This window comes from Dermatophagoides pteronyssinus, unplaced genomic scaffold (assembly GCF_027571235.1).
Source record: "Dermatophagoides pteronyssinus isolate colony J.1.1.1.1 unplaced genomic scaffold, Derpt_VIB-CSIC_2022.12 sq0007, whole genome shotgun sequence".
NCBI classification, from domain to species: Eukaryota; Metazoa; Arthropoda; class Arachnida; order Sarcoptiformes; family Pyroglyphidae; genus Dermatophagoides; species Dermatophagoides pteronyssinus.
The window spans coordinates 385,970-413,761 of NW_027461531.1; the positions used below are offsets into that span (position 1 = coordinate 385,970).

The 27,792-nt window shown below is 28.9% G+C and overlaps 2 protein-coding genes across 3 annotated transcripts in view; both read left to right on the top strand.

Moving 5' to 3' along the window:
- Positions 1–121: 121 nt before the first annotated feature.
- Positions 122–2,024, top strand: LOC113799524 (uncharacterized). The gene is made up of 3 exons (XM_075820709.1): positions 122–600; positions 671–970; positions 1,041–2,024. Exons 1-3 carry the CDS (start codon positions 552–554, stop codon positions 1,556–1,558), a joined length of 867 nt encoding a protein of 288 aa, XP_075676824.1. The 5' UTR covers positions 122–551; the 3' UTR covers positions 1,559–2,024.
- An 8,470-nt stretch (positions 2,025–10,494) lies between these two features.
- The window catches only part of zfh1 (Zn finger homeodomain 1), an 89,743-nt gene continuing 72,445 nt past the window's right edge, over positions 10,495–27,792 (top strand). Inside the window, exon 1 of one of the 2 annotated variants that reach the window (XM_075820642.1) lies at positions 10,495–10,872. In XM_075820642.1, coding sequence (XP_075676757.1) covers positions 10,614–10,872 — 259 coding nt within the window. In that variant the 5' untranslated portion in view covers positions 10,495–10,613. The remainder of the gene's footprint in view (positions 10,873–27,792) is intronic. The other variant, XM_075820644.1, reaches the window with a different exon arrangement.

Here is a 27,792-nt window from a genome sequence, read left to right on the forward strand (position 1 = left end):
GATATACTATACTTCTATGATGGATACTAGTGGTACAGACAACAGTTAGATAAAGTTTATGTATTTGATTGATGATTAATATCTCCCCTTCTTTCTCTTACTATCCGTGATGTGTGTGACTCATAATTATATTCTCAACAAATTGTAGCAAATATTAAGCTTGATTGCGTTTGTCAATAAAAATAAATTGAATCCATTCGATACATCGAATCCTCATTCATATTGGTCACAAAATATTTGGTCACAATTCTGATCATAACATATTTCAGCTGATTTCATTCATTCATTGATTACAGTAAACTTAAAACAACAAACATAACGAAACATTAGCAGATTTATATCGTTCGAAAAAGCTAAATCATTATCATTAATAATCAATCAATTAATTTGATAATCAAAACAAGATACGAAGGACATCGATTTTATTTCAAATTTATTGCAATCACATTTGATTGGGTTTATTTTTGTTTTGATTATCATGTAGCTGCCTTACCTATGTTGTTCTTTATAGCTTTCTGCATAAAATTCTAGAATCGAAAAGAATAGGCAAAATGAATCTGAATTTTTGGTTGCTTTCAAGCTCCATTTGTTTATTCATAAGTAAGTCGATTCTGAATTGTTTTCCGTTTTTCCTGATATTCATTATTATTTTGGTTTTTGGAAAAAAAAGAATTAACTTCAGCTCATCTGGATCAGCGATGCAATTTCAGTATGTGCTTGAATTCTATCTTTGGGCCGATCCAACATGCATACTGTGATAGTAATAATCGTTGCCGTTGCAAAGATGGTTATGTACCTGTCAGCCATCATCGATGTGCTGAAGCGCAATATCCGGGTAATCGATGCGAAAATGATAATGTTTGTAGGTCCAAAGATGAAAACTCGTTTTGCGATTCAAATCGAAGGGATCCGATTTGTGAATGTAAAAAAAGTTATATCTTTGATCCTGAACAGAAAAAGTGCATTCTTTGTAAGTACTCAAGAGTAATGTTTTTACTTAAACAGAATGTCATTAATTTTATAATTCTAATTTTGAACAGTTGTGAAAAAACCAAAAAAGTCAACACCATTATTTCCGATGACAGCAATTGTACTCATTGCATGCATAGGTATATTCTGTGGCTGTGGAATTATCTGTCATAATTTTCGTCGTCAACCCGAGCTATCAGTCAGCATTGATCATATTGAACGATATGCATCCGGACGTCGACAAGCATCTAATCATCATCATGGTGATCTTCATCATTCAAATCTAGCGAGCAGTTCACGAACGAATAATAATTCTCGTAATAATTCATCAGATCCTGATATGCCTCTCACAAATCCGCCGCTATTGCAACCAGATAGTCATTCAATATCATCAAAATATGATTCACTCATGTACGATGATCCGCCTCCTCCATACGAAGATGCTATTAACGAATATCACGATTCGGTTGTCATTGAATCACCGCTGCAGTCATCATCTTCAACTAATAATAATAATACTTTTGTAGATCAACAACAAGTACAACAAACGACGATAGGATTCTGTACGGTAGAGGCTTCCAAGTCATGATGTAAACAAAAATCATCGATAAAAAATAATAGTTCATATCTACTTTTAGTCAAACCACAAGAAACTGCGACATCCAGATAAATCAACTTTCCAAAAAATTTAATGACATATCCTTACTCTTGTATGGGAAACCCTTATATTATTCACAGGCAATTTTTTTCTTTACTCTTTTTTTTTGCTACTCATTCCATTTTCCCCTCTCTGGTCTGGGTATTTATTTCATTCTATATTCTGTATAATATCTGTGTTTGAGAATGGTAGATACATCAATCAATTCTCAATCAAAATTCTGTCTTTCGATTTTATTTTCAATTTCTTTATATTATAAAATTATTGCATATATATTGTATATCAAGATATCAACATTCACATACTCAATATTCGGTATTATCGATGCTCAATTCATATATTTTTTTTTGTCATAAACTTTTATTTGATTAAATCATTTCATCAATTCATTTAATTTTTTGTCATAAATTTTTAAATTTTTTTTATTTATTCATCAATAGATGGCGTAATCTGGTCTATAAAATACTTTTGAGAATTATTTTTCAATGGATATCGTTGGATATATTGGATAAAACAATCTGGAATTGACAAAAACCACAAATTCAATTACTTTATGATTTATTATTATTTATTCCAATGTTTTTTTTTGTGTTCCGGAAAATAAATAAAATTCTTTAGCATTATTCAATCACAATCTAATCGAAAACAATCTTTGTGAATGTTTGTCTTTTTTAAATAATAATCATCGGGAAAAAAACACGAGATTAGATACTAATCCAACCGATCTAAAATGAATTCTTCATGTTCGAATCAAAATAATCGACATTATTGTTTGTTTCTATTTTATCGAAATGATATAATTTTGTAAATTAATTTTATACAACAAACAATGCTTGACATTGATGATGGGAAGAAAACTAAACATAAAAAACAAAACAAAAAAAAATTAAAGCTAATCATGTATTTGTCTAGTGGAGAAGAAAGAGAAAAAAATAACTAAATAAAGAATTGTTGTAGAAATAAATCATTCAAACTGATACCGGAATCGGATTTGAAATTGAATAACATATAAAATGTATAAATGACTAAAACCTTTCTCACATTGCATGGGAAAAAAAATATTATTATATCATAACTTTCAAGTGAAACAAAAACCAAAAGAAAAGAAAAGAAAAAATGATTCACAAATCCCTATGCGACCGGATATACAATTTAATGCATGTTTCTTTTTTCTTTTTTTTTCAATTCATTGTTTGATTCACTAAATTAAGGTACAATTTAAATGCTCATTTAATTTGTTTGCAACGACAGACAAATTCTCATTTTATATAATATATAGGGAAATTGAGTTTAATTAAAGAGGATAGATGTTTATGTTGAAAAAACAAGAGAAAGGTGGTTATAGAAAGAAGAATCTACCAGAGGCAACAATTCGGTTACATTCATTATCCATCGAAATAATTAATGACCAAGCTGGTAAAAAAAACGGTAAAACAATAATAACCCTTTGCCCCTCTCTTTTTTTTTAAAAAAAACATCAGCAGTTTCGATTACAGTGAAACAAAAAAAAAATGCCGATAATTTAACGGTACATCGAACACACACACACATGAGAATGTTTAACTCGTTGGATTTTTTTTCCATCATCATTCCGTTTTTCTACCCGTGAATGAATAGCAGGAAACAAAAAAACAAAAAAAAAAAAATACATTTGAATATTTGATTAGAGTCGAACCAAAAAAATCTTTAAAATTCAATTAAAATTGATTAAATTTACCAAATTCAAACGTATGCTGCGATGGATAGAAGAAAATATATCAGAAAATCAAAGTGCCATCAACCTTTTTTTTCATCCTTTTACACTCCTGGACGACTTAGGATGATGATGATGATGATGATGATAAAGGAATGGGTGGAAAAAAATTTCGAATAAAAAACAAGTTAAGATAAATTTGTAAATGTTATATATAAGCAAAAGATAAATCATTTGCATTAATTTGAATGGTTATCGAGAGGTAAGTTATATACATCACTATCACAGTATATGTTGATTCAAAAACAAAGCAAAAAAAAAAGTTTGCTTATATTTTAACTTTGAACCAGCGCCAAAAAAAAGTATCAAAAAGCAATTAAGCGTGATCTAATTGAGAATTCTTTACTCCCTCAATCTTATATTGTTTTTTTTTGCCTTTAGATTCTATTCATTTATTCATTGCATTCAATTTGGTGTAATATCATTCAAAGAAGTAAAAGTTTCGATGGCGATTAATGAGCGTCAACAATATCATATAAACCTTTATTTACCCCTTTTTTTTCATTATTAGATCTGGTTCATTCTGTGCAGGATGTACCAACAAAAAAAAAGAAGATTCGTTATCGTATACAAATGTGATAAGACATGTTCCTGTTAATCATTATCAACAAAAATCGAATGAGGTAATTTCTTCGTTGATTTTGTCAGCTCAAAAAAACTTTAACGTAAATAAACGAAAATAATAGTAAACTCTATTAATTTTCATCATCCTTTTGATGGAAAAAAAAACTTTACAGGCAATGATTTTTGATGTCAAAGAAAGAAAATTATAAGGAAAGATTTGAAAACAGGATTGGTCTAATTATCAATGTCGTATACGATTTCGATTCTATTTCGATAAATAAATTTTTTTGTTGTTGTTGAAAGGGAAAGCCTTTGAATTGCCTTTATCCTTAATGTATTCGATTTGTACAGAATTTAATTGGTGATTGGGGTGTTGGAGGCTCCTAATAATTAATCGGAAGTAGTTTATTTTTCAATGCTGTTACCATGACACGTCCGTTAAGCTATTATAACTCTTTCATGCAAACTAAAAAAAAAAGAAAAAATCGCTAATAGATTATTAGAATTCATTTTGAATCAAAATACACATATATGAAAATAAAAAGTAGGTAGCATTTGTCTAATGATTGTATCCAAAATGTTCAATGAAATGGAATTCTATAATGAGAAATGAAATATAAAAAAAAACATTTGATTTGTAACAGGTTTGGAAATGAAAAAAATACCTTATTATTATTATTGAAAACGGTAATCATCATTATAATCATGAATAAATGAATGAATGCAGAATCGACATTGTGTATAAAACGAAGGAAGACGATTTTAATGATGATGATGATTCGTTTAGATTCATTACGATCATACCATTCATTCATTCATTCATTCAAAGAAGCCAAGTAATTAACAGATGGTAATCAAAATGTGTGTGTGTTTGTGTTTTGGATGCTATTTGCAAGAATCAAACCTAACGATTTTGCAAATAAAAAGAATTTCATTATTATTCAAAATGAATTGACTATTTAGGTTTGGCTGTTCGCTATAATAATGTAAACTGTAAATATATACAGGTTTTTTTCCTTTATTGTGATTGAACAGATCGAATCCTGATCCAGGATGATTTTCATGATCATGATTTTGGTTGCCAAACAAAACAGAAAAAAATGAATAAATCAATGAATGATCGACATTACAAAAAAAATGATCGCGTGTCTGTGCATGTGATGAGCTAAATCTATAGTCAAGTCTATAGTTTAATATTAGGCAATAGTAGTTACGGTTGTTCCACGGAAAACAAACATTGTGTTTCCTCTCTCTCTCTCCCTCAATAACTGAAATGAATCGTTCTTTTTTTTATTGCTATTTGTGTGCTTAGCACAGAATTTAATTTGTACAGAATTTACTTGAAAATACACACACACACATACACAGCTTTGATATATAAACGGAGCTAATGAGAAATTCTTGAAATTGTGCATCGATCCAAACCGATCGGTATTAGTTTTACCCGATTTTGCACGTTTTACCAAGTTGTAAAGAACAATAATAGATAATTTTTTTTTCGAATCGATAACATTATTTGCGCACCTGAGCTAGTTGATAGATAAATAGACTATCAAATCAAATCGATCGTTTATAATGAGGAAAACACAACACAAATAGAATATATAAATTGTGAAACTCGATCCAATTATAAATTATCAGATATTCTGTTGTGTTGATTTTGTTTATAACAATATATTCAACTCATTCTTTCTTCGGAATTGATATCAAAAAAAAAGAGTGAATAGTTTATGGCACTAATTAGACAGAATGTAGGGCTACTATTCCAATATATTATTCCTAAATAATTTACCCTATTGGATACTGAGTGAATTTAATCAGCCATTGTAATACTAATAATTTCCAATGGAATCGTTTGCTGATTCAAATTTGATTTTGGCCACATTCGAATCAAAAAGAAAATTCTTGCCCGAAGGTAGCACGAAAATAATGAAATGATTCGTAAAAATCTATAGATGGTTGTTTTCAATCAATCCATACTAATTTTGGGCTAAATTTTTGATGGAATTCATAAAGCATTGTTTGAAGGTATAATATTGAATTATCTAATAACGATAATCAAGTTTTTTTGGTGATGGTGATTAATCAGAAAAGTATCGATCTTTTGATGATAATAATACATTCATCAACCAACAACAGAACCTGTCTTCAATAAACAGATGCTGATTCTGAAAATGAACAAAAAAAAAGTCACTTATTAAATGTTGAATGTTACTGAAAATGAAAAAAAAATTACCGACCAACAATACTCAAACAACTTGGCCACTGCTGCTGCTGCTGTTATTCTTTGGTTTTTCGCTAATTTAAGATTTTGATTTATGACCCATTTTCTCCTCTTGATTCTTGCCTTAGCATCGTCGATGCATTTAGAAAACAATGAAAAAGTAAACTTTTTTTTCCATTCGATGTGAATGAAGCAACCAGAACACCAACTAGATTCTCCTCTTTTCTTTCTTTTTCTTTTTTTTTTTGGTTCACAACTGAACTACCGATCGATTTTTGTTTTTGGCCTTCTGCATTTACCTTAATCGGTCTTAGAGATAAGAGAAAATCAAGTTAGTTGGTTCAAATAAATTAAATGAATAAATGTATAAAAAGACCTTTAGTGAAAATGTCATTTGATTTGAAACTTTGAAACTTGTTTCTGTAAATGAAATGAATTAAGCCAACGAATGGACAAACCAAAAAAAAAATTAAATTGAGTAACAGCCAGTATTCGAAAGATAAGAGCTTGATTGCCAAAAATTTCATTTGCTCTCTCTTTTCTTTATCAATCGACCAGTTTGGTAGGATTAACTTCCAAAAAAAAAAATCCTGCCAAAAAAAAGCAAGAATCAGTGAATCAAACTTGGTTGAATTGAATGTGACAATCAGCCATTTTGATCCTGAAGGTGATTAGGTAAGTTGTGTTCAGCTTGGTTTGGTTGATAAAAATTGGTTCGAATCTAAACAATTCAAACGCCTGGATCAATGCCCATTGTTCGGGTCAAAATGATTAATCTTCCCTGAAAAAAAAAGAAGCCAGGATGTTCAATTGTGTAATTGACTTTCCATTATTACTGTGTGATGGCCTTCAGGTTTTTATTGTTATTATTATTATTTCTGGTTTATAAGTTTTTCATTTTGGTTCACTCTACGGAATCAAAATCATAATCATTACTAAAAAACGACTGATATGGTAAATGGATGCTCGCGGGAGCCTCATATCAAAAAAGGAAATGGCTTGATTTATCCATATAATAATAATCACTGTATAGGTTGATGATTGATTGACTTGATTCATTAAACTATTCAGCCAAAGGTTATTTGTGATTTTGTCTTTTTTTCTCTTTTTGTTTATATATAAAATAATAATATATAGGATCACATTTTTTCCGGTAATTTCCTGTGAATGATAATCATTATTAGTGTCAACGTCAAATATAAAATAGTGCATATATAATTGCCATTATATTTATGATGATTTTGTTTATGATGCAGTGCCTGGACGAGATAAAAAGCGAATTCCAAGGTTATTTTCTTTATACTTTTTGTTTTCATTTATTATTATTATTATTATTATTATTCGATCAAAATAAAAATCTCAATGTATGCGCACTTAAATTATTTTTCCTCAAAATGCAATGGAATTTCTGGAACCTGTTTGTCTCAAGACAAGTCACAATGATACAAAACATATAACATGTCATTTGGAAATGGTAAAAAAATGTCATCAAATTGTTTTTGGTAGTTGAATAGTTTCCAATTCTAAACAATTCAATTCATTTATTTTTCTTCATGTTTGTAAGTTTATTGTAGATTCAATTAAATCTTGTAGTCGTTTGTGAAAAATGGGCTACCAAAAAGAAGAAGTACGATACGCCAAAATGCCATTAAATTTTCAGGTTAAAATTACAATTCACGAACACAATTCTTGCAAAAGTCAACTTATAAAAATGAGATGAAAAAAAAGAAGAAGAAGAGGGAAATGTGTGTGTATATGTGTGAACGACAAGCTCCTGTTTATATTCCTGTGTTCCTGGAACACTGTTTTTATTTTCTCATTCAATTCTTTCCTGATTCCAGATTCTGTAGGAAACATAGATGTGTTGGGCACACACACACATACACACGCAAACACATTATTATTATTATAATAAACATTGTGAAATTGTCGTTTTTTGAATCGTTCAAAACCAGCAGTTTAGAAATACGAGATCCTGGAAATGTCGCCATCACCATCAACAATCAAGCAATCATCCCCATTTGTTTGGCAGCCTGTTATATACAAAAAAAAACAAAGATTGTTCACTTTAACACCAAAAGTATACAAGTCATCTACTTACTTTTTTCTTTTCTAGCCAGGTTTATTTGCATAAGAATAGAAAATTTAAAAGTGTTTGTGACGGTAGAACATCGACCATTTTTTTTTTTTTTTTTGAAATGTAAAATGCAATGTGCATTACCGTATCACAAGAATAAAATAATTTCTTTGATCGGTATACAGTGTGATGGTTGGTCCATTTTCAAAACAAAAAAAAGGCATACTTTTATTCTCCAGACTTTTTATTTCTTCTCTCGAATTCACTAATCGAAAAACGTGATATTTCCAGTTTCAACCACATCCAGGTCTAAATCGTTTTCATATTTTTTTGTTTTGTTTGTGAGGTATTGAATGAATTAGAATGGATAAAATAATCCTTGTGTCGGATGAGGCAATTCTTAAGATTCTTATGAAAAAAAAACAACTTTGTGTAATTCATTTTTTTTAAAGTGAAAAAAAATGAAAATAAAAGGAAACAAAAATATCAGCCATCGTTTGTCGATAGATGGCAGCAAAATAACGATTTTTAAAAATATCATATCCATTAAATTACATAAAATACAGAGAATATTCAATTTACAAAAAAAAAAAAAAAATAAAATCATGGGAAAATAAGAAAATCTGCTGAATATCTTGTTTTTAATCAAAATTAAAAACAAGAAAAAAAAAGGTGCGCACATTATTTTTCGAATGATAATGATGAAAATAAATACAATGGCACCATTATCAAGGTATTATCATCATCATTTCAAAGTCCAAATTTTTTTTTGTTCGTTGTAAAAATAATATCTCCCTATTCGTTTTGTTTATCATTTAAACAAGTGTTGAAAAAAAGAGGAAAAATTTATGAAATTTTTCATTTATCATCAAAACACAGGTCGAAACAATCATTGGTTCTAATGATTCGATTGATATATATCAATTTTTATTATTGATAATTATGATTGAAACAAAACAAAAATGCTGTTGCAGTTATTTTTAGGCTAGAACAAAGAAATGAAATTTTTTCCAAATCGTATTCCATGGTCCATGCACCCTTTTGAAAAAAATAAAATAAAATTTTTCACTGTTTATGGAATGAATGAACGATGGACCCTTTTGGTACAAAAGTATGAATATCGTTAAATTCGTATCCTGAATTATTTATTTGAAAAAATCAATTGATGAACTGATTGATTGACATCGTTGAAATTCAATGAATATTTTTTTTTCTATTGTTGGATGGATATTAAAATGTATCAACAAGCAAACAACAACAACAAAAAAGTAATCATCGTTTTGGATGTTGGCAGCGGTAACGATAGGTGGGGATCGCCGATCATCATCATCATCATCAAAAATAATAACGTTCTGCCTCTTCTTTTCCTATGAACTAACAATACCACTCTCGATCATCATCATCATCATCATCAAGATTATTTCAGTTCAGAAGCATTCATATTTCTATGTGTTTATAACTGTATATATATGATGATATTAATGTGGATCCAGTTGTATTATTTTCCTTTCTGGTCTGGCTGTTGAACGCTTGTTGAACATTTGGATATCATCAGTAGTCATGTTTTTATACATGTGTGATGTCGCAGTCAGTGAAAGCCTCCCACATGTAAGCCCCGAAAACCAAAAAACTTCGTATTTCTCAAACAGTTGTTGTTCATTACTCCGTCAGAATGCAATTGGTTTACGAAACAAACTATATCACAACTACTACCACCATTTATTATCATCATCTTCGACACCCAAAAATCTTTGTCAAATATATTGCCTTGTATAACGGTATACTTATGAACTAAATTGTTGTTCGGTTGATCACCAATTTCATCGCCATTCTTTCCATCATCATAAATGAATGGTGTTTGAATATGGAAAAAAAACATCGAAAATTTAATGTTGATAATATTTTCGGCTAACAAAAATAAAAACATTCAACAATGGAAGCATCAATCGATGTAACGACAATAACAACATGATATTTTACACATCGGCTACACCATCAAATATGGTTTTCCATCAAATGACAATTAAATTAATGTCCATGTTTGATGTTGATGATCAGGAATCAATCTATCTTTGATCTTTACCTATCATAATTATCATTCCGAATTCATTTGTTTTTAAATACAAAATTGACAAAAAAAACTATCTTTATTTTTGCTTATTGTGAATTTCATTGGAAATGTTTTTGCTGTGTTTGTAGAAGTGTTTGTGATTCTTTTCCTAATATGATTTAGTGTTTGTGATTTCGATTCCATAAAATGTTTACATTTCATTTTTCTGTTTGTTTTGTTTTTATCAACGAAGGAATTTGCTTTAAAATCTAAAACGTTCATTCAATTTTTTTTTATTCTTATATTAATAATAAATGAATGATAATGGCTCAAGTTCCACATTGTGATTCTTTTGGTTCATTGCAACAACCAATATCACCTCAACAATCACCTTTTCTATCATCATCACCTAGTCTTCGATTTTCAACATCATTATCATCGACAATTTCGATGCCATCATTGAATAATCAACCATTAGATTATCAATGTGTTTCTCCATTATCAAAATCATCGCCATCAACATCAACAACGAAACGACGAAAACAGGCAAATCCTCGCCAACGAAAACAGCATAATGGTAGGTTTATAAAATATATATTGATAAATCTTCAATAATAATAATGTGTCTGTTATTTGTTTTGCATAATATTTTTGTATTTTGAAAGTCAAAATAATTATAATCGAAAAAAAACAAGCAATGATCGTCATTTTTTTGAATTTTGTCGGTGTTTTTTTTTCTCTCGATCAAATTTGTCTATGTTTCAATGGAAATATTTATGTTTTTTTTTGTTCATTATTACAGTTATTAATGGTAATGATCATTTGAAATCGCACATGATCAACCTATCGAAAAACTACGTTTGTGTGTACGTGTGGGAGTGAGAAAAAAAGGTGGTGTTTTTCTATCAAGATTTCTGGTTATTATCAAACTAAAGTCTTTCATTAGACTAATCATATAGATTTGATTTAAAAAAAATCATAGATTATTTTCCTACCAAACAAATTTTTATCATCACCTTAATTGGTAATATTTTAATTATTTGCTCTGATTCATACGCATTCATTTGCATAGACACAGACAAACACACACACACACCTCTATTCGATAATTTTTTTCCCTTTTTCCCCTTTTTTTCCGATAAAAGTTGTTTGTTCGTTGTTGTTTGATGATTTTTTTTTCTCTCTGATTAGCTCTCTTCCGATTTTGTTAGCTCGACTTTGATGAACGACGTAGTTAGCCTTTTGTTTATACGTTGATGATTTTAGCTAATGATGAAACAAAACCAAAAAAAATGGTTGTGTTATCAGCCAATAACATAAAATCAAATACACAAACTTGAAATACCATAAATCTATATCATCATCATCATGATTTTCCAAGAATTTTTCGAGGCAACAACTGTAAATTTACCTAAGTTTTGTATATGAATGTTTTATATATATTTTTCCGTTGGAGTTATCATTATGAAATTTTGTGGTTGGTTAGATGAAAGATAAATAAATTCTTCAGAATTTTTCTTTCCTTTGGTTTTTTGTTATTTTTGAAAAAAAATTGGCAAAATGAGAGTGTGTGTGTTATAATTTAATGGCGGCCACATTCATTTATTTATAATTGAAAATAGAATGATGTTGTTGTCGTTGTCGTTGATAATGATGTTAAACCTGTATCTGGTTATTTTCGATAGACACTTTTATTTTGAAAAAATGGCCAAAAAATATTGATGATGATCCAGATGGTTTAGTTATTTAGTTGTTTTCGTTCTTGGCTTGACCTAATGCTTCTGTTAATTATCATTGAAACTAATGAATTGTATGTCTGTATGCTTTACTTTCAAATTTATTTATTTTATATTGAAATAATTGGCCAATATAATTGCTAACCATTGTTTATTAATGCTGTCTAAGCTTTACAATATCCTTTCATCACCGATTTCTATGTTCTTATGAAGTATGATTCATTCAAATATACAAAAGCATCTACAATTTCAAATATACAGAAGCCAAATCAATCCAGACATACTAACGACATTTATTTGATTCTTACAAATTGAGCGAGTTGCAAAATAATCCTCAAAAATAAACAGCAGACCTTGCAAGCTGTCTGCCATTTTTATCGTATAGAAAATTTTCCATAGAAAAAACAGCTTTTTTTCCAAAGCTTGATCTAAATATTATATTTGAAAAACGTGTGTATTATACGATGCGACACTTACGGTACAATGCGTTTTGATTAGCAATGACATTGCTGGTGGCATTGACATAAACACACGTACATTTGGTCTGGCTGATTTGATCCAAAAAATGCATTCGTTACCGATTGGTTTGGACCATTATTTTTGTTCCCTGTTTAGGTTTTTGTTTTCATCTTCTAGCACATCGTTAAAAACGACACGATTTTTGTTTTTGTTAAATTATTAGTGGCCTTGTCCCGATTGATCTGATCCGATCTGATCTAGGATTCGCGAGCCACTCGACACACACACATATAACACATACATCTCTTTTTATAATTCACTACTTACGGTGAATCACCTTTGAATGCATGTGTCAATGTAAGATGAAAAAAAAAATTTCTCGTGAACCGTATTTAATGCATGTGTCGCACGTGCCACGTATGTCCAGGTGGGGATCATCATCATCATCATAACGGTTTCTCTTTTTTACTAGCCGACGTAGTAGTTTCAAAATTTATTATTGTTTGTTCATCTGTTTTATGTGAGTTACCGATTTGTTTGATTCCCGTATCCTGTTCAATAAAAAGGGAAAGAAAAATTTTTACCGTTGATGGCAGGACAACACACATGCACATTCATAGCTCTCATTTGATCGGGTCTCACGTTGTTGCCGATTAATTCGTTATTCAATCGGTATACAATCTTTGATGTTAGAATTCGTTCATCGATTGATGATGATGATGACGACGATAATGATTTCGATTCGACCGAAATAATATTGGCCGTTCAATTGATTCAAATGTGAACGTTTTTTTTTGGTCTCATGTTTATGACGACGTGAGATCCTGGAGCTTATTAGGTATCCCGGTTATCACAAAAAAAAAAGAATACTAAAGGTACACACACGTTTTGTGTTTCGATTATTATATTCGATGTTTAACTGTACAGTGTGCTTTATGTACGGTTATATTTGTATAATATGAAAATAGAAGAAAAAAAATGTCATATATAACCCCCTCTGATTATGACCTTTGACCGAGGTTGATGAATAAAACGTGTGTCGAATATATTTTGATTCATTCATTCATTTTTTGTTTTGTTTTGTTTGTTTGTTACGCCGGTATTCAATCAAAGCTAAGTGATCAGTAGTGATAAACGTTCAACTAACATTTTTTAATATTAACGAATATGAAAAAAAACCGTTCAGGTATATATATTTGAAAAAGATATTTGATATTTCTCTTTTTTTTCAATCGGCTAAAATATTTGTCAATCTGTTCCAAATTTTTTTTCTACCGTTTTTATTATTCTATACTTTACATACATATACCTGAAACATTTGCATATTCAATGCACGCTTACATTGTTCAATAAATTAAGCCTGTACATATAACACAAAGCATTGATATAAATATGGTTGATGAGCAAATACAATATAAAAGATAGGAAAAAGAAAAGATGGATCATATCTTGTTCTTTGTTTTTCATTTCATTTTTATTCTTTGATGATGATGATGACAATGATTAAATGAAAATTACTGTTGTTGTTGTTTTTACTTTTATTCGTTGCTCTTCATTAATGCTGTCGACAACGATGATGATGATGATGATGACACTTGAATTCAAGATCGATGAGGTATATATATGTTTGGCTTATTTTATCTTTTTCTTTTTTTTCTCCTAAAATATTTAATTATATCTTTCCATTATTATTATATTTTTTGGGAATCAGTACACAGGAAATAACACGGGGAAAAAAGTCGTACCTTTTCAAGAATATTTTTTTTCTCTTCCTTTCATTCATTCTCATTCAGTGATTCTTTTGAATCGAGTTAAATTGGATGATTAATGGCAATAAACTTTTGCCTATGTTATATACGTGTCAATATAGAGAGAATAGTGAAAAAAAAGTCAAAGTGAAAAGAATGAAGAAAAAAAAGAAAGAAAAAGAAAAAAAGATATTCTATATTGGTATCCGTAAAAAAAAGTTATCATTAATTTTCGTTAATAATGGCGTTTCTGAAGTAATTTTTTCCTCATCATTCTCTCCATTTCGATCCAAAAAGAGATTGCCACCAATTCCGTTTGAAAATGAAATGAAAAGAGAACGTAAACGACAAATGTTCATTTAGTCATTTTTTTTCAAGAAATTAAGGTAGAATTTTCTATTTTGATAATTTTTTTCAATACTGATAATATTTTCATTTGTTGTCAAATTTCAAAATTATGACCTATGATGATGATGATGAAATTATGATTGGAATTTTTCTTCCTTCTCTCGAACAAAATCTTGATGATGATGTGGATGAAATATTGATATTTTTTGTTTTGGGAACAACCATCCATCAAAATAAAATTATTAATATAACGATGGATCAAATAAAATGCAACCGTGCATTTTATTACCTATTTTTTTCTTTCTCTCTCTCTTCGTTTTTTTTTTTGTTTGTTGTTTGTTGATGCAATTTACTATTTGTGAATCTGGGAATATTGTGTTTAGTTTGGCTGATTAATAATTAATCAAAATCATTCATATCATCATCGTCATCATTGATGATGATGATGGTTATTGGTTTTCCTCGTTCCGTGTGTATTCTCCAATGGATCTATCTCCTCTTTCATATGGTAATAATGGTGATGATCGTCTGATGATGAATATTGTTGATACCCCTCTTTTTTTGTTTGCTTCACTCTTCGTACGTAAATGTCAATATTGACAGAATATTTTTTTGTCCTAAATAGAAAGCGATAAAAAAAATCTTTGAATTATCCAATATATCCTGTTTTTTTCACTGAATTCCATTAGACATGAATATTCTGTGGTTGTTTCGTAATCTTTTCTCCTTGATCTAAGTGGATTCAAATTCTCTTTTTTTTACTTTTTTTTCATGCATCTGAAATTTGGAAAGATTTTTTTCCCTCTTCTACTTGTTGTTGTATATTTGAACCTTAATGAACTAAAAGTTGGGCAAACAAAATTTTTAGTTTGTTATTTAGTTACCTTTTTTTTCCCACTCTCTACATACAATGTCAGTTAATATAAATCGATTGCTTAAAAAATAGTTTCTTGTTTGTCCCAAGAGATATTTTCCGGTAACCAAAGTTGTATATGTAATAAGTTATTTTGTTTTTGGATGGGGGAGTATAGTAGTATACTTACATCATATAATGAATGTAAAAAAAACAAGTTTGATGAATAATAAGGTAGTTAGAAGATTCGATTTGATAAGCTTATGCATTCCCCTTTCCCAAATGCTGCCAACATTAATCCAAAACAAACCAAGAAAAAAAAACTTAGTCTTTAAAATATGGGATGTTTTATTTTTCTTTTCGATAATTCATTTCATCATTAATTTGATGATGGCAACTTGAAACTTTTTGTTGTTGTTGATAATTTCTTATGAATAACCTGAAAGATCATTACCGAAATATCTACTATTTTCCTTTGGGATATGATGATGTTTTTTCATTCGGTTGTTGTCAGTGAAAAATGACTAATTTTATTTCATTTTCAAAATGAAATCACCCAAATTTCAAACACACCTTGTTTGTATTTGTAATATTTTACCTAGACGTTTTTTTTCTCCAATGATCGAAAACAAAAACAGAAAGAAATTTCCTTTTTCTGCATTTTTTCCATTTTTTATTTACTATTTTTGTTGACCTTAGCCTTTGTTTTTGTTTGTCTATTTGGATAGATAAAATGTTTACTTTCTCGTTTTTTTGCTGGAGATATCGATTCATTTATATTTCTATCGTATTATCTCGTTTGTAAGAAGAAAATATTATTTATCTTTTTTACAGGTTTGCTGTTATCTTTAATTTGGTCATCATCATCATCATCATTGTTGTTGTTGTTGATGTTATTATTTGTTCTTGTGAAGATAATAATGATGACAAAGACCTTGTGATCATCATCTTATCTTCATATATTTTTTTGTTTTGTTTTTTTTGGGCAATTTCTAATTATAAAGTTATGATAATATTGTAGAAGTATAGGATTTTTTTTGTTTGAAAAGAGAAAATAAAACTAATCAATAATATTAAGAAAAACAAAAGAAATAAGTTTTGTTCCTGTTTTTTCCCATTTTATTTCTGCATACGGTATATTTGTTTCGATTAAATTCACTTTTAGTATCTGGATATATATTTGAAGATAAAAGATGATGACCACCACATCTTTATGGTTGTTTTAGTATGATTGAGAGGTAAAAACGAAACTAAAAAAAAACGATAGATAACGAAGACTATATTTACATAGCATTATTTGGTGCCTTTGTTTTTCTATCATTCAACAACAACAACAACAACATCTAGTTTAGTCCAGTTTCTTTTTTTTTGTTTGTTTGTTTGAATTGTCAATGGCTAGTAGCCATTATAATTATAAACATGCATTACTTATTGGTTGTGGCTAGATCCACACATAAACATAAAACCGTTTTATTTTTTTTGAGATTCAAAATAGTTTATTTGTCTATGTGTAATACCAGTAGCTAAAATATTAAAAGTACAGGATTCCTATGGGGAATAATTTCAACAACAACAACAACAAAAAAATATTCGTAAATAGCCAGGAAACAAAGACTATCCTGAGAGTAGTTTATCAAGAAATAAAAACAACAACCAAAAAAAGAAATTGTAAAATAATACAATCGAAAATAGAGATTTTTTTTTTGGTTCAAACAATCAAAAAGAAAAAAAAAATTGAATGGGAGAGAGATAAAGAAAACCACATCATTTCAAATGATGGTCTTTTATTTTATTCTTGATTGTTTGTTTGTTTGGGTATGATGCACCTCACATCACATCACACCATACACACACACACACACGTAAACATTTATTCATTCATTTAACTATTGAAATGATGCCAAAAAAACTTTTTTTTTTGCTTATAACATTTCTACCCTCTTCTCCCTATCTCGTAATAACAACAACAGCAAAAAAACTAAACACCTTTTATTTCTGATGGATTTTTGCCAAAAAAAAATGAAGAAGAAGAAGGAAAATAGATTCCTCAATAAAATTCGTGTAAAACCATTTGGAAAATTTATCCAAAAAAATAAAAACACCGCAGTGAATAAATGATTTTAACTTTATAACAAGATTTAGTGATATTTTTTTTCCTACGAGTATTGTTTATCTTATGTGTGTATGTGTGTGTGTGTGTGTGTGAATGTTTTGTGTAAAGTTTTTCATCATAAAGATGCTAATGATGATGACGATTATGATCAAATCATTTTTTTTTCACGTATAGTTGTCATTGCCCTATCATCTCATCCATTACTTGAACATTTTCATATGAATGTTGTTGTTGTCGATGATGATAACGGTTTAATGATGGAAAAATTTTCTTTTAGTTGATTAGTAGGTTGCGTATTGAAACTAAATATTTTTTTTTTTTTTTGTTGTAAAGGTTCGACATACAAAAATTAGATAGATCGATTTTTTTCCCCGATTTTTCATATGAGATTCTTTTTACGGATTATTCACGATGCTAACCTGGTTTTTTTTTTTGCTTTATCTCACTAATCACAAACTAAAACAAAACAAAAATTTCATTCATGAATTGGGAGAAAAAACCTTTGAACACTGAACATCGAAATTTAGGTTCTATCAGCATCATCATCATCATCATTTTAGTAATTTAAAATTCAACGAAGAAATAAATACGATATTCAATGGCTCCTTTTTTTATTGCCGCTCCTGATACTGCTACTATCGTTATTAGATGTTTCTTTTATTTCTGGTTGTTGTTATTTTTTTGATATTTCTACTTAATTGCCTTTTGCCGTTCAACTGTACCTAATGTGTATGTGTGTATGTCCTGTATTTTACTGCACAATACTAGGATAGGATAAAAAAACTGAAACGGTAAACATCATCATTGATTGCTTTTTATCTCATTTCACTCAATAACTACTTTTTTTCCATTGCTAAAAAAACTAAAGCTAAACACATCCACATAGACAAAACTCATCATCAAATGATGCCAAGGTTTTTTTTCATTTCTAAATGAATGAACGAAAAAAAATTATTATAACTGGATGAAACTTCAATTTCATTTCGTTCACTTATACTTTACAAACAACTTTTTTTTAATGCTGAATCCTGATTTGCATATTATGTGTGTGTGTGTATGCATATGTTTTCGACATTAGAAACACCGAAGTAAGGTTGACAAGAATAGATAATAATAATAATAAAAAGAAATACTAAAAGGGGAAAAGGAATAGAAAAATAATCAACACACAGATTGCTCATCATGTTTTGTGATCACGATGATCACATAACTTGAAACACAGTAAATGTTTTTGTTTTTTCCCATTCTCTCCCCCCATTCACATTTGAATAAACACATAGGGGAGAGGAGAATCATTTGAAAAATCAGCAAATATCAGCAATAAAAATAATTCAGGTATTACATTCTGTAGTGTTTTTTTCAAGATTTTTTTTCTATTCTTGATTTTTTTCCTGTTATTCTTAGTTTTACACACACACACACAACCATACATACATGGAATTTAAATGATGATGAAAGGTAATGATTATACTAATATTAGTGTGCATTTAGTGTATGCACCATTTGAAGTTGAAATGAAAGAATGCACAAATGATGATGATGTTAATAATGAATCTTATTTAGTATTCAATACATGTGCATTTTTTGTATATGTGTTATGTGTTTTTTTCTCTCTCTCTCTCTCTCTCTCTCTCTCTCTCTCTCTCTCTCTCTCTCTCTCTCTCTCTCTCTCTCTCTCTCTCTCGGTTTGTATGTAAAAATAGAGGAAACTTACCGTAATTTTTATTCAAAAAACATCTATAGATATTATTACTTTTTTTTGAGTGTGTGTGATGCTTGAATTATTCGATATGTATGATATGATATGATGATAGTTTGACATTTTTTCAAAATAAGAACAAATAAAAAAAATCAAGGTGTTAGATTTCTTTCATTGAAGACATGAGTTTTTATGTCCAAATAATCAACCAGAAATTTGTGTAAAAACATAAATCACATTATCTTTGTAGAAAGGTGAATGAAATAACCGAATTCATTTTTTTGAATATTCGAGTCATTCATACATTGATATTTCCATTAAAACATTATTTTTCTTGTATTTTCAAGTTTTTTTTTAATATTCTTCGTTATCATTTTTTTCCCAAATATCAATGGTTTTTAAATGGATCACGAAAAAAAACAACTATTTGAGAAATTATGGCCTCGAGGGCGTTTGCAAATATCAAACCGATCAATCGATGATGATGATGATGATCAAGAGAATGATGGGCAATTACCTTTTTTTCTTTTGTTCCATCATTCTTCGAATAAACACACTTATACACATGTAGAAAAAAACCATGTGAACGTGCCAGTCTGGTTTTTGTTGTTGTTTTTGTTTCGCATTTTTCACATCCAACACAATTCCACATGTTCACAATTTTTTTTTCATCATCATCATCCAAAATGAATCCATACTGTCAATGTTATTCCATTGATGATGATGTTGATGTTGATTATGGGTGTAAGAATAAATGGTGAATGATTTAATTTACAGACTTCATAATAGTTCATTGAGTTTAGATGTGTGTGTATGTGTTTCGAAACACACACACACACAAACATAAATGAATGTTCAATTGATTGAATCTAATGTGTGTGTGTGTATGTCGTCCATTAAGCCCACCGTTAAAAGAATGGAAGAAAAATATAATACTGAGGTATGGTTATTCTGGTCAAACAACATTTTTTTTTGCCTTCCCCTTTTTTTTGTTTTGTTTTCCTTTGCAAAGGTTGATGGGTTTTTTTCATCTTCTTCTCTTTCGACTTCCCCATTTCCCAACAGAAGAAAAAAACACTCTTGACATCTCTGTTTTGTTGTTGATGTTGTTGTTGTTGTTGTTGGTCGGGCTACCATCCATTACCGTGTGTATACTAATATTCGATATTGATGGTCAATATTTATAAATGAATTTTCTTTTTTTTTTTGGTTGTTGGACAAATTTTCATTTCGATCCAATCATTAGATTGTTGTTGTTTGCTTTAGTTTATTTAGGTGGCCATATATGAACTACTATACTATACGGAAAAGATGTCCTTGTCTCCTCGGGCTATTGATATATGTATGGGCTACTAAATTATATTTTTATTTGATGATGATGATGATGATAAAATGTATTGACCTTGTTGATATTTTATTTGGAAATTTTTTTTTGGGAAATAAAATACATGATGAGGATCAATATTTTCTCTATTAAAAATTTAAAAATTCATCATCGTTTGTTTCCAAAACACTGTTCAACATACCTTTTTTGCTTGGTGAGATGAAACTTTTTTTGCATCATCAAAATGAAATTTATTGATAATCAATATTATTATTGAAAATTTAATTAAATAAATGAATGCTAAACATTCCGACCGGGAATAAAAAGTTGAATACAACCAAATTGATTAGTGTTTCATTCGATTGGCGACAATATTCAAAAAAAAAACCGGCCAGCTTGTTTGCAGTTCGTTTTTTTTATTTCGAAAAAAAATTCAATGAAGAGGAAAAAATTTTCCAAAAATTTCTTTCGGGTAACTCTCCACTATTATCGATTATCGGTACTGTTATTTCATATTCATCAACGGTATTTTGTATATTTTGTATATCAAATGGATGGTTTAAAACACTTTTTTTTCTGGATTGTATAATACATATAGCTACGTACATCAAATCCAATGTTTTCTTTCTTTTTTTTTCACCACTTTTTGTCGTCGAAACTTTATTCTTATTTTAAGTTGTTTTCTCATTTGGATGTTGTTTTTTTTTGCTGTCTGTTTCTCACTATTTCGAAATTAATGCTTTGTTTTTGGCTTGGTTGCCTTGTTTTTGTTCCATTCTTTGGATCCTTTTCTTTCAGCAAAACCGAAAAATAATAATAATAATAAACCAACTTTCTAATCGACTATTGATTTATTTAGTATAAGTTCAATTTCTTTTCCTATTTTTGTTATTCATTTGTTTAATATGTTTTATTTAATAAAACAGGAACAAAAAAAAATATAAAAAACATTTGTTTTAATTTTTTTCTTTGTTGCTCGATTCAATGTTTCCAGTTCTGTGTTTTCTTGTTGAATTTAGATTTGAATTTAATTTTCATTTGAAAAAGGCTGAATTATTTGATCTAATTCAACATAACACAAACAAACAAAAAAATATTGTTGAACAGAAAAAAAAACAAAAACATTTTCATTTTGGTTCAACAATGTTTTTGTATATTTTGTTTCAAATTCAGCCAGTTCACCTTGATTGTTTTTGTTTTTACTTTTGTTTTCCGTTGTATGATCATCAATAATCATAATATTTTTTTCCACTTTTCGGTAACAAAAATAATTCCAAATAAGGTATTTCATATGTATATGTGAACGTGATATCATCGAATCTATCATTCCCATCATCATCATCACTATCATCATTTTCAAAACTCACCTGTGCATATATTTTTCATGAATTTTTTTTTGCCATATTTTCATATATATGTTATTTGACCTTTGTACATTTCACACGGTTTTATTCACAACTTTTTTTTTTGATTTATTTGAAATAACCTTTGTGTATTGATAATGATTCCATGATTGTTTTGTTTTGTTTTCTTTGTTTTATTTGATGAAGTAGAAATATATTCAAATATTCTAATAAGTGTATGTGGATGTTCATATTTTTTTTCCATAGATAACGGTCACAAAAAAGACTATTAAATCTTCGAAAACAATCCATTACATCTTTATATCTTGATCATCCTGGATATTTGTTGTTCTGTTGTTGTTTCATTCATAGAATGAATTCTATGAATTTGACATTGACAATATCATGAAACAAAAAAAAAATTTTCCAAATAGAACTGTATATACCATCATATCAGACCATAAATAAATGTATGTATTGTTTGATAATGTTGTTCTTTTGTTATACTTACATTTACTGTATATCTTACCGTTGTTACCATAATCACTGAACCAAGTACAGAATTTCATTTTTTTTTTGCTGTTGTTGTTCCTGTTTTGTTTTTGTTGATCATTTATGGTCTAATAGCTATTCTATTCGGTCATATTTAATTGCCCTCATATAACACCCTAACGCTTACATAAATATTACTAAAACTTATGATTTGATGACTACAGAATAAATGAAAAAAAATGAAATGAAATAAATGTTTTGATAATGGTGATCATCGGTAATGTAATTTGTATGTAGTAGTGAACTGCACAAAAAAAAACCCGGTGTTTTACATCCATCGTACAAAGTTTTTTTTGTTCCTTTCTTTACTCCATCAACACAATGGCTTTTTTTTTGGTCGGTGATGATATTTTTTTTTCTTCTTTCATTAAAAATGTTTATGGATGTTCGCATATTCTTCGTATAGTTAATGTACATACTTGCACTGATTCAAAACAATATGAAATGAATACCCTTGTTTATCTCCTAAACTAATATTCATTTATTTTATTTTATTTTTTTTAGTTCATGTTGATGATGATATGATGGATATTTTTCTGCCTCGGTATCTCTATATGTATTTATTTATTTAGGGTAATGAAAAAAAAGAGACCTTCTCTAAAGAATGACCTATTCATCATCATCAATTTTATAATAATCATTATTATTATTATCATCATCATTATCACCGTAATGTCATATTATATATTTTTGTGTACAATACCTCTTTCAAATTCTCTATTTTTGTCGTTTTCGTTTCATTTTTTCCCGTTGGAACGTAGATGACAAGCAACTAATATTTAGAATATGACTTGGACACACACATCCTATTCACATGGCATCATTATCATTATCATTTGCAGTCACCATAAAAAACCATTATCAGTTTGACGTTTTTTGTCTGTCTAACTGTTTGGGTTTGTTTGGGATTTTTATTCAATTTCTTGCCTGGATGCTATGTTTTTTTACAGTAATCATGATTGTCAATGCTTTTTTGTTTTGTTTGTTGATGTCTGTACATTCCAAAATACAAAAAAAAACTGTCTTGTTTATTTTCGATTTTTTTTACCTGATTTTGGTCGCCAGTTTTCTCCGAAAAAAAACCTGTCAGAAGATAATAAACGAATGACATGAAGCAATGAAAATTGAAAAAAAACGGATTAGATCAACATTTGTTGTGGGTGTACATAATTAATTTTGAATGTTGTTGTTGCTCAATTCGATTTGTATTTTTCTCCGCAACCAAAAAAAAAGGAAAAACTCGTCGACTTTTCACAGTTTTATCGTTGACATTTAATTTTCTGCTTTTCGATTGTTGTTTGGTTTTAATTAACCGTAATTTTTTTTTGTTCTGTATTCATTTTATGTTTTGACATTTTGTTTTTCCTGATGATTACTTCATATAGCGAAAGTAGAATGTGTGTATGTGATTTTTTTTGCACTGTCATAACATTCTGTGTGTGTGAATGTATGTATGTTTGAAGGAGACAGGTGAGAATCATCAACGATAATGAATAAATTGAAAATGAAATGAATTGGAAAAAAATGCTTGTCAACCATTAACAAACTCTGTTGAATTTTCTTTTTTTCTAGATTTCGATTAGCTTATTTAACCAACAAACTAAAAACATTTTATTGATTGATTGTCATTTTTCTCTTTTTTTTGGTTTGTTGACAAACGACAACAACAATCATTTCTTGATTTTCAATTTTCATTCGTTTCTAATTGAATTTCCTTCCTTGAATTGATTTCTCATGCCCTGTACGTCTGTAATCATTTAAGTTTTTTTTTATCGTTTTCCATTTTTTCCATCTCTATGCGTTATACTTTTCTTCATATTATTATTGCTATAATTCATAATCAAATATCATCAAAAAAAATTAAGATAATGTTCGTCTAGTCTAGCCTTCCAACAACAACATCAACAAAAAACAAAACAAGGCGGCGATTTGTATGTTTAATTGTTTATCATTGTGCATATAGATTTTCTATTTCTTATTTCGATTGGTCTCTTCTGCAGATATTTCGACCGTGAATATACATTTACATCGATATTTTAGTAGGGAAAAAACGAGAGAAAGAGAGGGAATGGCGCAAGTGAACCGCACCAAAGAATTATATCGTTCATAGGTCTTTTTATTTTTGATTCGATAAAAGTTTTTTCTCTCCCTCTCTCTCTATCTCTATCACAAAAAATATCATCATGATGGTAGAAGAGAGTGGAAAAAAATGGTAATAGTATGATTACTTATGTCTATCCAATGCATGTCCGGAATGATTTTTTAATTCAATTTATTTTTTTTCTCTCTTTCTTTCTTTCTTTCTTTCTTTTTTGAATGGAGAATGGCCATCATTTATATCGTTTATTCATTTCAACAACAACAACGTTGACGGTATTATATGAGGGGAATTGATGATGATGATGATACTTTGAAAGAAGAGAAATGATGTTATGTTACTATATTTAATTAAGAAACAACGACTGATGACATCGATAATAGTAGTAAAATGACAACGATAACAACAACGAAATCGACCGACCGTTTGACGATGAAAATTTTGTTTTCGGATGATGATGATGATGATTATTATTATTAATAGGCATTCGAGATGATGAAAAAAGATGAACAACAACAACAAAAAAAATTAGATAGATAGATTCTAAAGAACTGATTTTCTATTTCTGTTTCTTTGCAAATGATATTTTTTTGTTTCGATTTGATTCACACACAAACACAGCAGTCACCCTTTTTTTTCTCATTGATTGTTGATGATGATGATTTGCAAACACAGCGACATATTTTTTTTTTTTTTTTTTGTTCCAACCCTCATTCCATTTTTGTTTTTCATTTTCTTGGACCTTATAGATTAGGATTTTTATTTTCACTTTATCATCATCATCAAAATGATAATATCGATTGAATAAGTAAATCCTAATATGTTTTAACATTCGTAATATTTGGTGTGTATTGAATGTTTTTTTTCCGCTGATTCTTTCGTATTCTATGTTCCCCAGTTGCCCGATATTATCGACTTGAATCGTGTTTTTTTTTCTTCAAATTTTATTTGGATCGAATCTTGTTTCATTTTGGGAAGAAAGAAAAAAAAAGAGGCCACAATTGCAACAATCAATGATGATCTTTTGTACGGATTTTTTTGTATTTCCATTTTGATAATTATCATATTTATATTTGTCGACGTCATTAAGATATCATGATGATGATGATGATGGTCGAACTTTTCTCTCTCTCTCTCTCGTATTCGGCAAAAAAAATTTCTATTTGGACCCCATATTTAGAATCATTCATTCATTTTTTTTCTGTTCAAAATGAAAATGATGATGCATGAAACATTTGTTTGTAATGTTGACGTGTTTCACTGTTTGTGTGTGTGTGTATCCTTACAATTATCACAATTTTATCCTGATGATGATGATGATGATGATGGGTAAGAAAAGTCACTAAAGCTACATTTTGCCCATTTTGTTTTGTCAACACTATTATATAAGGATAGCATTTTTTTCATCATCATCTTCTTTTTATTTTGGTTGATGAAAATTAATTGCATAACAAATTGAATTAATCGCGGATGCTCCCTTTTCGATGTAATTTTTTTTCTCTTTTTCTCTCTCTTTCGTTTTTTTTCAGATCAAAAGATGTATTTTTTCTTGATGATGATGATGGGATTGAACGGGGATAATAGCAGGGGTGGTAATATCTTTATCATCGGTCGATTTCGGTCAATATTTTGTATTTTTTTTCTGGTTGCTGTTGATTGTCGTTTTCTTAATTCATTCATTTGTTCAAACTATCGTTTCTAATTATTTCATGTTTCGTTTTTTTTGCCTTTCCAAAAAAAAGAGAGAAACAAATGATAAATTGAAACAACAATTTCTATAATCAAAAGACTAGATTGTTTTTCATTTTTGAAAAAAAAATTTTTAATGTTTTTTTTCTTCTTTGTCGGAATTATTCAACCAAATTTTGATTGAAGATTCAAACTGTGTGTTGAGATTGAGTTTGATCATGTGAAAATTTTTGTTGTTGTTGTTGGGAAAAATGTCGATCCATTTGACTTTGTTTTCACAATTTTAGAGCAGAATTTTTGTCATCGCAATGAAAACAAAATAAAGGTGTTTCATCATCTTTACAGAAAGTTTTTGTTTTTCAACATTCACATTCTCATTTAGAACAAATATTCGATTTAATGACGTTTTAATGAGAATTAGACGTTGACAATTTATTTAATGTTTCAATGTTTGTCTCTGTCTCTCTTCAAACAATTCATTTATTCATGAGCTTATTCATTTTAAATGTTAAATATTCATATTTAGTTACGTGCAAGGTGTTTACATTCTTTGTCATTTATTATAATCAAATATACGAAAGATGATAACCAAAATCAATATTGACTTGGCCTTTGGTACTAAGTGTTGACTATTTTTTTTGCTTTATTTGAAAACTGAATTTTCATTACCAAAAAATTTCTTTCTCTACACAACTCTACTAACTGGTGTACACGTATTGATTGATTTTCCATTCATTCATTCATTTTTTGTTGGTTTGTTTGCATTATTCTCATCCAGAAAATTCTTTTTCTCAATGTTTAACTACTGGTCTTATTTCTTTCTTTTTTTGTTTGTTTGAATGAAATTCAATTCTTTTCGTTTCTATTTTATATTTGAATGCTGATAATAATGCAGTAAAACGAATGCATCACACATCCGGAATTTTAATTTGCTCATTGCTTTCATTGTCCTGATGAAGATTTTTTTTTTCTTTTTTTTTTGGGTTCACCCCCTCCGTAATATCTAAGTCGATAATGTATGTGAATGTAATCCAGATTAATGGCTGTTGTTGAATAAATCCATTCAACAAAAAAAAATATTACCTAAATTCATCGATTGAATCATAGTTGTATTAGCATATAAAAATAGTCAGGAATCATCTCATCGTTTGATCATCATCATCATCGGTGTGTGTGTGCCATGATGATGATAATAATAATAATCATAAATCGCTTAATGCTTTAAGCATTTATGAAAAACAACCTATAATAATGAAAATGATAATGAAAAAAAAACAAAACAAATCCTATCTATGCTTGACACGTATTGATGGCCCTATCGGCTAAACTATTTTACCAGATTAATAGGTTTTTCACATCGAATTCTCTTTTTTCGATGTTGCTGGTTAAAAAGATTTTTATATAATTGCATAGATATTGTCTCTTATTCTGTGTGTGTGTTTGTGTGCATATATCATTATTAAATTGATAGTTTATATTCTATATATATCAGCACGTGATCAAATTCTTTTCCAATAATTTCAATGTTTTTTTCA